This window comes from Beta vulgaris, chromosome 7 (genome assembly GCF_026745355.1).
Source record: "Beta vulgaris subsp. vulgaris cultivar EL10 chromosome 7, EL10.2, whole genome shotgun sequence".
Taxonomy (NCBI): domain Eukaryota; kingdom Viridiplantae; phylum Streptophyta; class Magnoliopsida; order Caryophyllales; family Amaranthaceae; genus Beta; species Beta vulgaris.
Genome location: NC_079208.1, coordinates 59,354,447 through 59,370,411, shown reverse-complemented (window position 1 = coordinate 59,370,411; position 15,965 = coordinate 59,354,447). Strand labels below are relative to the sequence as shown.

The 15,965-nt window shown below is 35.6% G+C and overlaps 1 protein-coding gene across 3 annotated transcripts; it reads right to left on the bottom strand.

Annotated features, from left to right (window-relative positions):
* Window positions 1-1,281: 1,281 nt before the first annotated feature.
* On the bottom strand, window positions 1,282-15,536 carry LOC104900209 (N-terminal acetyltransferase B complex auxiliary subunit NAA25). 3 transcript variants are annotated; one of them, XM_010687581.4, is made up of 19 exons: window positions 15,118-15,536; window positions 13,631-13,787; window positions 13,436-13,554; window positions 13,258-13,332; window positions 12,324-12,417; window positions 12,119-12,237; window positions 11,708-11,778; window positions 11,216-11,354; window positions 10,555-10,730; window positions 8,926-9,128; window positions 8,675-8,805; window positions 7,847-7,923; window positions 5,498-5,572; window positions 4,949-5,141; window positions 3,488-3,607; window positions 3,268-3,406; window positions 2,869-2,906; window positions 2,523-2,783; window positions 1,282-2,289 (listed from the first exon to the last, which is right to left on the bottom strand). In XM_010687581.4, exons 1-19 carry the CDS (start codon window positions 15,274-15,276, stop codon window positions 1,600-1,602), a joined length of 3,036 nt encoding a protein of 1,011 aa, XP_010685883.2. In that variant the 5' UTR covers window positions 15,277-15,536; the 3' UTR covers window positions 1,282-1,599. The 3 variants fall into 3 exon arrangements, with proteins under 3 accessions (XP_010685883.2, XP_010685884.2, XP_010685885.2); XM_010687582.4 differs by having other exon boundaries at window positions 1,282-2,286; XM_010687583.3 differs by lacking the exons at window positions 13,631-13,787; window positions 15,118-15,536 and having other exon boundaries at window positions 13,258-13,328.
* Between the last annotated feature and the right edge of the window lie 429 nt (window positions 15,537-15,965).

Genomic DNA, 15,965 nt, shown 5'->3' with positions numbered 1-15,965 from the left:
GCTGAAGTTAACGATATCATATGACCAATCCTAAGTAAGATTGTGATACTAATTGTTGAGGAGGGTGTACTGTTCTTCCTACAATAGCACTACACTGCAGCACTACTCTCTAGGAAGATAGGGGTGTATGGGATCATGTGGCAATGATCAGTAGCCAATTAATGCTAACTATCCTTTCTTTTTGTCCTGTAGTCCTAAGGTTGTTGCACAACTATCTAGGTTGATTCCTTGTTGTTATGTCATTCAAGTTCACCTAGGTTTAGCTTACTATTTAAGCCCTTGTAAGTTGTAAGGAGTCGTTGGAAGATCACAAAATGAAATAAAAAAATCTGGATTACGGAGAACAATTCACTCTAGATACAATCACCGTTGTGCACATTTTCTATAGTATACTGTTTGTCGTAGTAGAGAATTTCATGTTTCGTAAAGAGGTATGATAAACATCTAATGGGTAGATATGTTTAATATGATTTTTCATATAATACATATTGTTTATGTATATAACATATATTATTTGTGTATATAGCAAATATTGCTTGTGTTGTTTTCCTTTTATTATTACACAAGACACAAATAATGTTTGTTATATACACAAACAATACTTGTTATATATACAAAGTTACAAACAATATTTATTACACGAAAAATCGTATATCTACCCATTAGAGATTTATCAAACCTCTTTATTAAAAAGTTTATTTTTGACAAACTGTTGTGCAACATCTGAAACTTTTGTCCCTGAGCTACTTTTGTCTTATATTATGTAGTATGCGGGTGAATATTGGGTGTGCGGTGTTCTTTTTGGACTTAATCTGAGTTGACATCACTTTCTGTCAGTAGAATTAAGAATTTCTGGTGTTTTTAGATTTCTTAACCTATGTGGAATAATGCGCAAAGTACTGTAACATTATAATTTGTATGGTTGAACAACCGTGTGAATGGAATTGTTTGAGGTTCCAACAACATATCAAAGTGGAAGAAATTAATCTTAGCTAGAACCTGCTACATATTAGGTGGCCGGCCAAATTGAAAATCTTAGACCATCTTAAAACTAAGCTTGCAACATAATTTGCCAACTCCACCTGCTCAAACTATCATCTGTTCCTCCATATAATACATGTCAATTTTGTACCTTCCCTAACAAGGATCATCGGTAAGAAAAAACCAAAGGCCGCGAGATGAAACATTAAATGAGACATGATCTCAATCCAGGAAGCCTTTCTCAGCAGATATACTAGCAAGTAACACATTCTATAGCTTTGTTGCTAAAAACGACCACTATAATTTTTGAAAAAAATTATTATCAACAAAACTCATCTCAAAAATGACAAGTTACACAAGCCTATTTGTTTATCTTTTTCCCTGGGAGGGGTGTCGGTATGAACTAAAGAGAGACGATTCCTATTTGTTTAATGTACAAGGTTAAAGCTCGGGAAATTCCGATCAAGAAAAATATTTGAATTAGAGTGGAAAACTTGTATCAGGAGAAAAAAGGGAAAAAGGAAAACACACACTCGCCGCCTGGATCATGAAGTTCTTTTTGTAAGCAATGAAAGAATGAAGGCAGGAGGATCAATGCTCAAAGGTGACAGGCAAACCTTATATTTGCTGCTTTAACGCCTTCAACATTTTAAGCTTCGACTCGCATATTTGCAAAAAATCTAACATCACCTTATGCTGGCCGTTTACAGTCATCCTAGCAACATCTGCAGGACTCCAGGACTTGATTGACTGGAAGATTCGATCACCCAGTGCTCCTTCATCAGCAGCCGAGACTATATCTTTAAGAGCCTGGAATACCTGTCCCGGACCTTCATTTGGGCCCCGTGTGAGGGAGGAAAGCAACTGGTCCATGGCTTCATCCTCTTTCTTGACTTCTTCATTCAGCCAATTTACAACCATTTCTACAATGCTATGTAAGGATGATACTGAATCCCGAATTGTCTGACATATTATAGAAGTTGAGCTGTCTGCAGGTCCACTTTTCTTTTTCTTCTTGCCACAAGGAAGGGATGAGCGAACATAAGACTGGAGTACGAGAGAATGCCATGCCACAGGTTCTCCAATCAGTTGCATCAGAACTGGCAAATTGCCTCCCGGAGACCAAACCATGGGTCTGGTTATTTTGACTTTCTCTGTTATACACTTGTTTAACAAAGAATTTACTGCATGCCAAAGAGATGTACTCTCTCCACCCACTGGAAGCACAGATTCATGAGAACTCGAGCTCCACGCGTTAAGGAACACAGCAAAGTTCACCCATTCTATCAACTCTGAGCCCAAAGCCTGCTAATGCATGATAAAGTAAGTTTAAAGGCTCTAATCCAAAAGGTATACAAGTCCAAGGCTGTCAACAGAAAAATAAAATGGCATTTAATAAAAACAGAGTAACTCTAGCATGAAAAATAAACAATTATAACGTTCAATCTAGGATAAACAAATCATAGAGAAGCAAGAAGATGAGGCAGTATCAGCAGATAGTAAAAAAAAGAACAGAAATCTCCATATACAATTATACAAACCTCCAAAGATCTTTGACCCTCCGCAACATCAAGCACAACTTTTACAGCCTCATTAAGGGAGCAGCCGAGGATCTTCACGTAGCCCTCTAGCAACGATTTCATCTCCAAAGAAAAGCTAGAATTGGATATAGACCCGTTAACTTCTAGGTTCTCCTTGATAGAAGCTGAGACGCACTGCACAGACAGATAGACCATCCGAGGAAGACGATATCTCTTCTCAACAATGTCTCGCACATTTGTCTCCCATTCTTTTCTATCATCCTGCGTTAGAGTTCAGAGGCCATATCAGATATTTTCTAAAATAAGTCACAATATGAATGTCATCAAGTTCAGCCAAAAAAGATACCAAATTTTCCTTAGGATGATTGAGTTCTTCAAATGGTCCTGTAATTATGAGTTTATAAACACACATAAGATAAATCATTTGATTAAAACCTCTCTATTTCAGAAAGATATGCTCTTATGAATGATAGCAGAAGGAAAAAAGAAAAGAGAAGTAATAAATCTCGAGAAACTATAAAAAAGCCAAGCCAACAATAACCTCTGAAAAGAAATTCACAAGGCTACTTCTTAGTTCTAAGTTCTAACTGCTTAATAATTGAAACAGAATACATCGAAAAATTTCAGTTCAAAGTCATAAGAAACAGGGAACCATATTTTTTTGTGATGCAATCTCCTCAAAAGATAACAAGTTTTAATTGGAAAAAAAAAAACCATTATTGAACAAACAGCATATTGCGCTCACCTAACAGATAATTCTTTTGGGGAGTTGGGGTCCACCAAGGCCTTAACTGAAATTCTTCATTGAATGTCAATGATTTACACAAAGTATCACTTGCAAGCTCAAGAACTTGAGTTCCGCATTTCAAGCTATCAAAAACACCCTGAAAAGAATACATGTCACTGATACTTTACAGAAGAAACATCAGCATGTAGCTACGGACGTTTGCTGCAAGAAATATTACCTCGACCTCCTCAAGGTTATCAGCTTTCTCCTTCAGTTTTAGAATGGATGATTCAAGTCGTGCAACCAAATATTGGTTAGAGTGTTGCAATCGCTCTTTGAATTGCACAAACTCAATCACCTGACATATTAAGCATAAAATATTACTGCCTTGCCGATTAATAATCAAAGTCCAACCCCACAAAGACTTTCTGCTCTAGACCTACTTATCAGAACCATGCGGTATGTTACTAACAGCATACGTAGCTTTCTAAACCCACATTCCACTTTCAACAACATATCAAGCAGATTCAAGACAAGCAACAGACATGCATCCGAACACACACAAGGTGAAAATAGAACCAGATGAAATTAAAAAGATCGGGAGAAAACATATAAAATATAAACCCTGTTCATTACTGAATTAAATGTTTGGAATATATGGTCTTCTATCCTTCTCATCCACTGAAAAATCATATGGGCAGAACATGACATTTGGAACTAAGCCCTTTGGTGGATGGAAAGTAACAAGGATCACAGGAATCCATATTTGAACAGGCACCAAAACAGTCACAACGAATTGTGAAGGATGCCTGTAATCATATATCATACAAGTGTTAGAAAAGGAGCCATCAGCAGCTTGCCAAGGCTAGGGATGGCAATCCAGTCCGGATCCGACCCTAGTCCGCTCCGATCCAAAGGAAAAAATCCGAGTCGACTCCGACAAAAATGTAATCCGACTCCGTTTAAAAAGTCCGACTCCGAGTCGGAGTCAGATCTCATATAATAATCCGACATCCGAATCCGACTCCGACTTTGAGTCAATCAATCCTTTTTTCTTATTTATGTTAATGTATTATCTATATATAAATTGACTTCGACTTTCAGCCAACTCTATTATATATGATTTTCCCATTGAATAAATGATTGTAAAAAATAATAGTAATATTTAGATTATTTGTACTATATAAGATTTCCATATGATTATTAGAATAAATTGTAATGCTTAGATTATTGTATTATAGAAGACTATTCAATTATGAAAAAAAATGGGCAAAAAATAAGTCGGATCGGATTAGGAGTCGGATGTTCGGATTTTAAGTCGGATGTTCGGAATTTAAGTCGGATCAGAGTCGGAGTCGGATGTTCGGATTTTAAATCGGGTTGGAGTCGGATGTTGGAGTCGGATTATGCATAATCCAGTCCAAGTCCGACCCGTTGCCATCCCTAGCCAAGGCCCATTGCTCAGACACACAACCTACATGCTACATAGCAGCAGAGTTTTGGGGGCTGAAACAATATACATAATTTGCAACATTGTTAATAGCAGTATAGCACATATGCACTTGCAACAAGAAAAATTCCTGCCTCATCCTCCAGAAACAGAGAAATCAGGGTGGCAGAATTTGAGAGAGGCAGTATTAACCAAATAACATTACTAGAAATATAAGCCAAATAAACATAAACTATAATCAGAACTTACTTTGGAATAATTACGATGTCGATAAGCAAGAAATGTGAGATCTGCTGAATCCTTGAGATAGTTATCCATGAACGTCAGGTAGTCATCCAAAAGATCATCCAAATCTTCCCAAAGAGGAGATAACAACATCTGTGGCAAAATTTGGTGTGACATGGTCTCCAAAAGGATATTTTTCACGTCCAGAGTACGATACCTACAATACAATCACAAATGTCATAGTCAAAGTAACATAGGGTAACTTCAATAAATATACTTCCTCCGTTTTTTTTTAGATGTTACACTTTTCAAATCACGGACTCCTAGATAATTTTTGGAGAGGAGAGAGATAGAGATAATGAAAAACAAAAGGGTCCCATGTGAACATGTGATAGGAGAGAGATAGAGAGAAGTTATTACCCAAAATAAAAGTGTAACATCTAATTTAAAACTTCCAAAAATAGAAAGTGTAACATCTAAAAAAAACGGAGGAAGTATATTTTTTTAAAAAATTTGCACTCTGCCATCCAAGCTCACAAAAAAATATATTATGGCGCTGGTAAGAAAACTAACCATTCATAAGCTACTGGAAGGGCACCGAAATGAGAGTACAGGTGCAGCAATATTATCTTGTACTGTGATACAAACCTATGAAATTGATCATAAAAAACCATGGTCACCTCCACATTCAACCAGATATTCAGTAGACTAAATTTGACTAGCAGACTATCACAACCTAATCTTGCCAGGAAGTGAATACAAATGCATCAAACTATTGAAAATAATATTTAATCTGTCATTATAGAAATTTAAATTAATATTGTATGGATATATAATAAGCACAATTACATGTACGAAGCTTTTGGAGGGATACCTCAGCTTCACAAAGAATTCTCAGACAAAAATTATCTCTATTATATAAGGGAAGGGGGGAGCAATGGTGTCCTCTTTTGAAACGCCTATTTTGCCCCCCTTCTCTTTCTAAATTACAAAAGGAATGTCAAAATCAAAATACCGAAAATAAATTTACAACACTCACTCACAAATAACTTAAAAGAAGAAACTTTACAAATCACCCATACAATTGAGAAAATAACGTTATAAAAATCACGCAAATAACTCAAATAATCAGAAAACTTTATTAAAACTTAAAATTAATATACAAACTAAAACTAATAACCTAGAACGTCAATACATACAAAAACATTTACAAAAATTTACTTATAAATCACTATTCTCAAGAACCATTCACAATTAATGGTGGGTCATGATAAAAAATAGAGGTGTATTTGTAGTGAAATCAAAATTTAGAAATTAGACAAGGAAAAAATTATTTACTTTTTTGTAGTGTTTCCTATATATAATGAAACTTTTACATATATTTGGACGTATATTTTTCTATTATATAATAGCGATAAATTATCAAGGTAAAAAGGTTTATATAAAATATCATTCAAGAATTAAAGTACAACATATCTCTATTATATAAGGGAAGGGGGAGCTATGGTGTCCCCGAATGAATAGAGTATCTTACCCCCTTCCCATTCTAAATTACAAATTCACTTACAAATCAAATGTGGCTTCAAACAAAAATATCAAAAATATAATTATAATAATCACTCACAAGTCAACTAAAATCATAAAATTGCATAATTTACGTTATGCAAATCAATAAAATGAGGAAACTTTACAAAAACTTAAAAATTCACTTACAAACTACAACCTATGAAAAAATTGACTTGAAATCAAAGTGTCTACTTTCTTTACAATTTATGAAGTATTGTACTTAATTCAAAAATCAACTAAAAAATTATAATATTAGAAATCATAAATAAATTCAAAAAAAATTCTATTTTATTTATAGAATTTAACTTTGAAAAGTAAAAAAAAGCAAAAAGAATGGTGAGAGACTTAAGTGACATAAACCAATCAAATTTTGCAACTAAAAACAATTATACTTCGTATGTCTAATGTTCAAATTTTGACTCTTATGCCGAAGAAAATTGAGTTTCTGTTTGAAAAAAATTCAAGCACGCATCGCGTGCAAAGAAAATCTAGTATAAATATGGTCAATGCTCTACTCAATAGTCGCAGCAAAGAAACAGCAATATTTACAGCACTTGAAATTATGTAACAAGATCCTAAGCATGTCTAGAAAGGAACTGGGAGAAATCAAGTCATTTCAAGAGAATTAATATTAATATATATATATATATATATATATATATATATATATATATATATATATATATATATATATATATATATATACTCCCTCCGTCCCAAATTATTTGCTACATTTGCTTTATCACAAAAACCAAGGAGGGAGTGGGGACCATTGCCATAACAATAATTAATAAAAAAGCAAATAGGTAAATTGTGGGACCTATGTACTATATATGGAAATATTTACAAAAACCAAGGAGGGAGTGATGGCAAATTTGTAAATAAAGTGTGGGACCTATGTACTATATATGGAAATAGTTGCAAATGTAGCAAATAAATTGGGACACACCTAAATGGCAAAATGTAGCAAATAAATTGGGACGGAGGGAGTATATATATATATATAGAGAGAGAGAGAGGCAAGATCACATGAGAATGCTCCTTACATGAGAAATGAGAATGAATCTCAACCACACGAATGGTTTAGAGTTATAACACTTATACATTAGAGTTATATCCCTCTAAAAAATTTTGAATTAAAAAAAAAATGTTTTTTTTGAATTTTTTTTTTCAAATATTTTGTTTTTGGAGTTACATCACTTTTTCATTAGAGTTATATCACTTATTCATAAGAGTTATAGCGTGTAAAATTCATTCTCATTTCTCATATAAGTATGCATTCTCATATGAACTCACTTCTATATATATATATATATATACAATAGTATAGAAAGCCTTGTTTATGAAAGAACTGACCTCCTGATATTTAATCCCAGTTCCAGCATCATAATGGTCTCTAACAAATACCCAACATGTCCAGTTCGCCAATACAACTGAAAGCAGATGAAAGATTCGGAGACAAATACATCAAAATGAATAAAATATTAACAGCATGATATAAATGATGAGGGAAATTAATTGAACAATAAATTATAACAAAGTATATGCATAATCAAACATAAGAACTAATAAGGAACAAAGGAACAAGGAAAACTGAATAAATATATTCCGTAATTATATGTGGAAATTGGAATATAATCCAAAAGGGGAGAAGATCACTCTGAACTCCAAAGTTCAAACTTTTGAGGCTTTTGAGCATAACAAGACTGGTTGTAGGCTGCCAACTATCCGGAGAATATAACAAACCAAAACTTTAGATGGGGAAAAAAGGGGAAATTTTTCGGAAAGAAGAACATCAGAAGCAAGAGGGGAAAACCTCCTCCCTCGTCCCACCAAATACTGTGCTCATAGCCACAGGTTCTCATAAGGACACTATCTTTGTACCTCGTCCCACCAAATACTGTGCTCATAGCCACAGGTTCTCATAAGGACACTATCTTTGTACCTCGTCCCACCAAATCACATCTATGAAGCTTTTATAGAGGGTCTGTTAAGAGTGTGGGACTGCAATTCTCACAACTTCCATTACATTCCATAAATGGAGAACAACTAACAAAAAGGCCACTAATCGTTTTTGCTAAAACACATGCAACTAGACCCAGTGCATATCCCCCCCCCCCCAAAATATATATACATAGGCAGCTAAATTTTTCTAAAAGTAAATGTAGAAAATGAATGGCTCACTTGGACCAACATATTGGAAGCCATGTGCAGAAGCTCTTCGCCATGCATACTCTCTTGAGGATCCAAGTCCTTTGAAAGAGGAAGGTTTTCACGATACATGTTGACCATCTTTACTGCCAAACTCTCAAGTTCTGGGACAATAAAAAAAAATAGTCAATATTTTCAAGTTTTAGCTCCTTGTGAGTTGTGACTTGTATGATAAATACGAAGAGAAATACAGGCTTGAACTTGGGACAAAAAAGAAAACAAACCTGCATCAGAGAGCTTGTAGGTGACGCCAATATGCAACTGTGTCCTCTGAAGACTAATTGCCAGACCCAGAGATTTTGTAGGTAACATGCACATAGATCCAGAGCTCTCCTTCAGCTTTTCCAGCAAGCTCAATTTCTCATCAGGAGTTAAGAAGTCCAGAAACACTTCAATATCAGAGCAGAAGCACGCTAAGTAGCCGAAACTGCATAAAAGTAGCCATGAAAAGAAAAGTCATATAATAAGCTGCTTTTTCAATTAGTCTTAGAGCACTAAAAAACAAAAGAAGCTATAAATGAGCCACACCAAGTTACTAAACGGAGTGGAAAGCAACAGATGTGCGTTGTGACACACAACACATAGCCACTTGGAGTGACTAGATGCAGAGTCACTAAAGAGATCCAGACCAAAAAAACCCGAGATGACTGAAATCAGAATACTAAATCTACTCAAAACTCTCAAACCAGGATGAGCATGATATCTAACAAGGTATTATTCAAAAACAGAGAAGAAGAAAACAGAAAGGATAACTTGAATCCTCCAGCACACAAAAACCTTAAAATTTCCCGTTCTGGAATCCTAAAATATGCAGCAGACCTTTTTCTTAAAATTGCTGAGCTTTACCCTTTAATTCCTCCCTCTCAGACCCTCTAGACCCCTAGAATCAACATTACTATCCGCCAAATACTCTTTTCAAAACTGTCCTTACGCATGAGGATTCTCCATAACGCTAGTTCTCTGCAACTTACACAAGTATTTTTGTGTATTTTGAAGGCCTTTTAACACAAGGGCAGATTTCTTCCCTGATATTGTGTTCTGCTTTCAACTTCCACTAGTGTTTGATATCGTACAATGTCCTAGTCATATCAAGAAGTGAGAAACAAAAGATGAAAAAAAGAGGTTTTTATTATACAGTTGTTTTTGGTTAAATGAAGTAGTTGGTTGGGCACAAAGGCGATAATAGTATTGGAAAAGATGAGGTTCAGATATATATGGAGGGCTGGTTATAGGGTAAATAATGTCAAGATTGCTTATTTAATCTTATGTTTCGTTTGTAGTTTGTTGTGTACTTATCAATCTTGATTAAGATTATATATTAACAATTCATCAATTGACTTGGTGATTGGAACACTATAAAATTTAGAGGTATGGGGTAAACATGACAAAGTAAATGCTAAATCATGATAATGACGCCATATCAGCTATGTGTCATTGTCAAGGTGGAGGATCCATGTGGCAAAGTTTCATGGAAGGCAATGGCTTCTAAATATATAGTACAAATATAGAATTTCTCTGTCTCATAAGTTAAATCCAATAACACGATAGCAAATTAACGGAAGGAGTAGCGATATCCAACAGCCTTTTTCGTTTGATGACAAACATAGAGATAGGGGGGGGGGGGACCCTACTACTTTCACTTTTTTGCATGCCCTCAAGAACACTCCATATCATGATATCAGTATCACTTCAGCATGAGACATCCAGATCAGTATGTAACTGAGATGTCAAATCACAAAGAAACTGAAAGGATGTTGCTCTTCTATGATTAGAAATCAAACTAATTCTATCTTTCGTATGCCAAAAAAAAACAGTGATACTCTAGTGCTCAGATATAACATCTAATTACGCACCTGCAGAAGTAGTGCACTAAGGCATTAATAAGTTTCTCCTTATCACCAATGCCATGTAAAATTTTCCTCCTCTGAATTTCAAGATAAGCAAGAGATGGGCCCCTTTTAAAATCACTATTAACTTCTGTGTGTAACTTTCTTGCAAAGGTTGATGCATCTTGGATACGAGAATTGAACTGCATAATGACACAAATCAGATTCATATATATCAAATAAATATCAAACTGAAGCAGCAATAACATTAGCTAACATGGCAGTGACTAAAAACATCACTTGAAAATTCTTCTAAATATTACACCCTCACTCCCGTAGTTAACTTAACACTTTCCACTTTGGAGTGTCCCTAAAAGAATTTGACATTTCCTTTACTCACTTACTCTACCCTTGTCTATCTCGATCCAGTCCATCTTTCTCTCTCTAGCAACACTTTCTCTTACTTTCGTCCTCATTCTACCTACTTTTGAATTTTTACTCTACATTTAGCAACCAACTCTCATTCTCCGTACCAATCCCATGTGAAGTTAGACCACGGGACAAAAAGAGTACTTCTCACCATAAGTGGAAAGAGCGAACATTTGCAAATAATTCTGAAAAATAAGTTGCATCTGATCACTGGGAGCTGCAATACAAAAAAGGTGGAACTCTAGAGAAAAAAACGCACCACATCATCTGTTAAATGAGGAAGCTTATTCACCAATTTTGGTGGAGACCTTGGTTCACTAGTTACCCCATTGTGCCAACTTTGGTCATCCTCCAGCAAACAGCCTAGATAATGTAGGAAACACTCCCAGTCACAGGGACTGCCAGATCAAAAAGAGCACTGTTGTTAATAGGAGATAATAAACAGATGTTAATAGCCAAAGGCCCAAAGGCACCAAAAGAGAGATTAAGAAATATAAGATAGACCAAAACAACTAGCTCATATAAAGAAATGTACAATCATCTCAGAGGACCACATCATAGTACAATATTAGGCCAACGCACGATTATACATGTCAAGCCCTAGCCCTCGAGCTTAACTCTATAAGCAGTTTAACATCCTCCACCAAGGTAATAAAGGAGAACTGGAGAAGTGAAAGTCAGAAAAAAACAACATCTCCAGCTAGGTTTGACAACATAAAGATGGCAACTACCATAAAGTCCATATGCATACCATGACTCTAGGATTTTCTGAAACGTACTGGCAGCAGCAGCATTATCACCTAAATGAGCAAGAAGTCTACCCTGCCGGCTTAAGAAAAAGAGTACAAGTTAGTAAGACATCAGATACAAGAAAATCGGGGGAAAAAAGGAGCTTAGAGATAGGAGCTTAGAGATAGGAATTGCACATTGTACTTTGACTACTTTCAGAAATAGTTAATTTATACCAGTCAGCAAAGGGTCATAAGATTTTAGTAAAACTATTAGCTATGAACAACTTAAAGCATTTTAATACTACAGAGTACAAACAGCAGAGAGGTCGCAACGCTTGAGATAACTTCAAGAGGAAATTCATTCAGCCAAGCTCTCAGTCTTAATACACAAAATAACAAAAGCAGACAAAGTTAGAAGCTTCAGAAATTACCTGCAAGCGTAGCCGGTCAACCTCAATCTGAATCAGGGATCCTAATTCTCCCGATAGGACCTCTAAAGCATCCTCATATTTGCCTTGCTGTTCCAGCACAGAAATGTACACTATAAGAGCTGCAAGATGTGTAAATCATTTAGGGCCATGACCAGTCGAATTACACCATTTCTTTCAGAAATAGGAAAAGGAGCCCAGTACAGACCTTCTGGTTCATGCAAACTATGAGCAGCAATGTGCTTTTTAATTAAGCCCTCAGCTAAACCTAACAGCTTCTCTCCCCCTTGGCCACAACTAACCTGCCAAAGAGCCATACAAACAGCAGTAATTAGCTGAAAGCATGAATTAATTATCATTAACTTGTTGATAAGGACGATACAGCAAGTGATTTATTAGCTGGCTTTCAAAGTGAATCAAAAATCCTATATAGATGTTACTCTATCCCAAAATAGCATTGATGTCTAAATTACTAAAAAAAAAAAAACAAGGTTATGCTTAACATAATTTTTTAAAAATGCAGATACTATTGCATTAGGTGAGATAGCCCACCTGAGATGCACAATGATATTATTAATTCATTAGGCAGCAATAAAATTGTAAGATATTAATCAATAAATCCTGAGAAAAAAAATCTTTGCAGGAAACAATGTATGTTATGGCACTATCACTTTCAAGGCCATCGATATTATTCCACCTCCAAAATGCATTTCCAAGTTCTAAGAAGTGAAAGGAAAAGGTCGCAACCAAAACTAAATCCCAATTGAAGTACAGGAGCATCCTGATTTTCAATTACGCTTAAGTAAATCTTGAAAACAGAACTTACTAGCTTCAATTGAAAGATACAAGATGTGACTATTTCACACAAAAAAGAAGAGACGTACAAAGTCAAGGTACACATAAAAGAAAGAAGAGTAAAAGAACCTCATCTGCAGGAATGCACAAACTCAAAGAACTCGACATGAATATGGTAAATTATAACACAAATAACATCATTAAAAACAAGTTCGTTTGACATCCTCATTTGTAAATTTAACAAAGTAGCATTTGACATAGGCAATTCAGAACAATATGAACTATATCCAGAAAAGACAGTATAGATAAATTATATAATCGCCTGGGAAGCAAAAGGGTGTAAAAACCTGCAACTGTATGCTACATACTGCCCAGAGCAAGAACCTCTCTTCACCGGCAAGCTTGTACATTTTAATAGCTGTCTGGCAGAAAATGAAGAAGTCGTTAAGCATAAGAATCACATATGCCAAGGGAAAAAATAAAAACCCAAACCAAACTTAGTGGTGGTCTACAGAAACCATCAACCTGTTGCTGTTTCACATATGCATATTCACGAACGTAACAGTTGAAAAGTCCCATCATCAAGTCCAGATTATTTGGAATTCTGCCACAGGCATAATCGTACAAGCTGGTAGCCAGATCCACTGTTTCAGTAAGCAAAGATGAGTCAGATACCACAACTATTACATAAAACTGATAAGCATCCATATGCATACTTACATCGGTCAAGTCTTTGAAAGACCATCTGCAATGTGCTGAGCGTAAGATCGTCCACTAACAATGTCACATTATTATGCAACAATTCGTTTGCTTCCAAACAGATAGAGAGAGCCTCCTCATGTTTCCCCATTCTTTCCAAGATAAGAGCCTTTAGTGCCTACGCATATTTTAAGACATATCTTCAATTGGTTTGCAGATCATGCAAACGATAACATTTATGAAAAGCTACTGAAATTTCTGATACTAACACAAGAGAACATCGTAAGAAGACAAAAATGAGCACCGAAAGGATTACCTTAAAGAATCTTGTGCTGAGCAACGTTAATAAGGAACATAAGATGTAAACGAATAATCAACACAACGAAACAATCCTCATAATTTGGCTTTGCAAGAAAACATATGAGGTTCTTGACATAACATACTTCCAATTTTTCCATTCAGTTTAACTCATTATCAAGCAGAACCAAATCCCTGTGCAAGCTATGTAGCAAGAAAACAATCGGAGACTAAAAATGTCTCCAAAACAGTGAAACCTCAAACAAGAAAACAATCGGAAACGAAAAATGTCTCCAAAACAGTGAAACCTCAAACAAGAAAACAATTGGAAACTAAAAATGTCTCCAAAACAGTAAAACCTCAAGCAAGAAAACAATCAGAAACTATAAATGTCTCCAAAACAGTGAAACCTCGAGCAAGTAAGACAACCGGAAACTGAAAATATCTCTAAGACAGTGAAACCTCAAGTCCTGGCTATTTTCCGCCTTCAGTTTTTTCCGGCTTCATTTTTTCCAGCTTCATTAGCACTGAAACGACTAAGACTTCACCAATGGCAACATCTCAAAAACAAGGAAATCTCGTGTCTCAGAGATTTCCATGCTCGACAGTGTGCAAAAATAGTACTACCATCAATAAACTAAGCATCAAAAGTTATTCTCATAAATCCGAAAATGCAAAGATAATACAACCAATCAAACAAAGATCATTGCTCCTAGATTCAAATATGCAGCATCAAAGATTCTTGTCATCAAAACATAGAGGTTCTTGACGCCGTTTTTTTCATTCAGCTAAAAAATTATCAAACAGAACCAAATCCTGTGCAAGCTATGTATCAAGAAAACAATCGGAAACATAAAATGTCTCCAAAACAGTGAAACCTCAAGTCCTGGCTATTTTCCGGCTTCATTACCACTGAAACGACTATAAATTCGCCAACGGCAATGTCTCGAAAACACAGAAACCTCAAGTCTTAGATGTTTCCGTGCTCGGCATTGTGTAAAAATAACTATCACTAAACTAAGCATCAAATAAAGATCATCGCTCAAAAATTCGAATATCCAGCACCAAAGATTCTTGTAATCAAATCAATACTACAAGAACATAAAATTCGAAATAAACACATTCAATTTAAAGAATCCAGAAGTATAAACCTAATAAAATGAACTTATAAAACCCTAAAAACAGTGAGAATGAAAAAGAAAGAAGCTAACCATAGCATAAGGTTGTTTAGGATACTTCGTGAGAAGAGAAGACGCAAGTTTCAGCGCATTTTTGTACTGTCGAGTATCAATCGCATCCCATACAGGACGAACTTTTCTCTCCGGCATACCGCCGGCGTAACCAAATTTTCCGGCGAGTGGATTCGACATCGATCAATCTTATCCTTCAAGATTCCACTGATTGAAGAGAGAGATTTTGTGCAGAAAATGGAGAAAATCGAAGGAAGTTGAGAAATGGCGGATTTTGTTGTTGAATGCTTGTGAGAATGTGAAAAGAAACCAGAAAACCTAATTTTTGAGTGAAAATTGGATGCTCTGATTTCGGCGGGGGGGAAGAGAGTGAAGTCACGCTACTGAAAAACCTCTCTAATTCCGTGAAAGTATATTTGTTCTTCTTTTGGGGATATTAGGACCTTAGGAGGCGTTTAGTTGGGTCTTTTGGAAAGGGTAAGGCCGTAGGGGTGTTAATGAGTCAGGGTGGCTCGCAAACTGTTCGAGCTCGGCTCGGTCAAAGCTCGGCTTGAGAGGGCTCGACTCGAGTTCGGGATCGACTCGAGAACTTAACGAGCCGAGCCTGAGCCACCTTAAGCTCGGCTCGAAAGCTCGCGAACAGGCTCGATAATTTTTTTATTACTAAAAATATTTCATTAATGTTTAATATAAGATAAGAAAAATTATTTAATAATCATGGTTAAAAGTTGTCATGTTAGTAGTCATAATATTTTCAAAGTTGTGATTTTTTATTTGAATAACAAAGTTGATATAGTCATAATACTTTCAGGTTCTATAAAAGAAGTCCTTCAGCTAGTATTTTCCTATAGCAGTTATTTGTTTGACCT

What these genes read in the sequence shown, in the direction of transcription:
- LOC104900209 (XM_010687581.4), bottom strand. Translation starts at nt 15,276, where the DNA reads ATGTCGAATCCACTCGCCGGAAAATTTGGTTACGCCGGCGGTATGCCG. An exon ending in GACATCGTAATTATTCCAAA is followed by an intron (nt 3,608 to 4,948) that starts GTAAGTTCTGAT and finishes TTAATATGTCAG; the next exon opens with GTGATTGAGTTTGTGCAATT. An exon ending in CCAAAAGAATTATCTGTTAG is followed by an intron (nt 2,907 to 3,267) that starts GTGAGCGCAATA and finishes TCATAATTACAG; the next exon opens with GACCATTTGAAGAACTCAAT.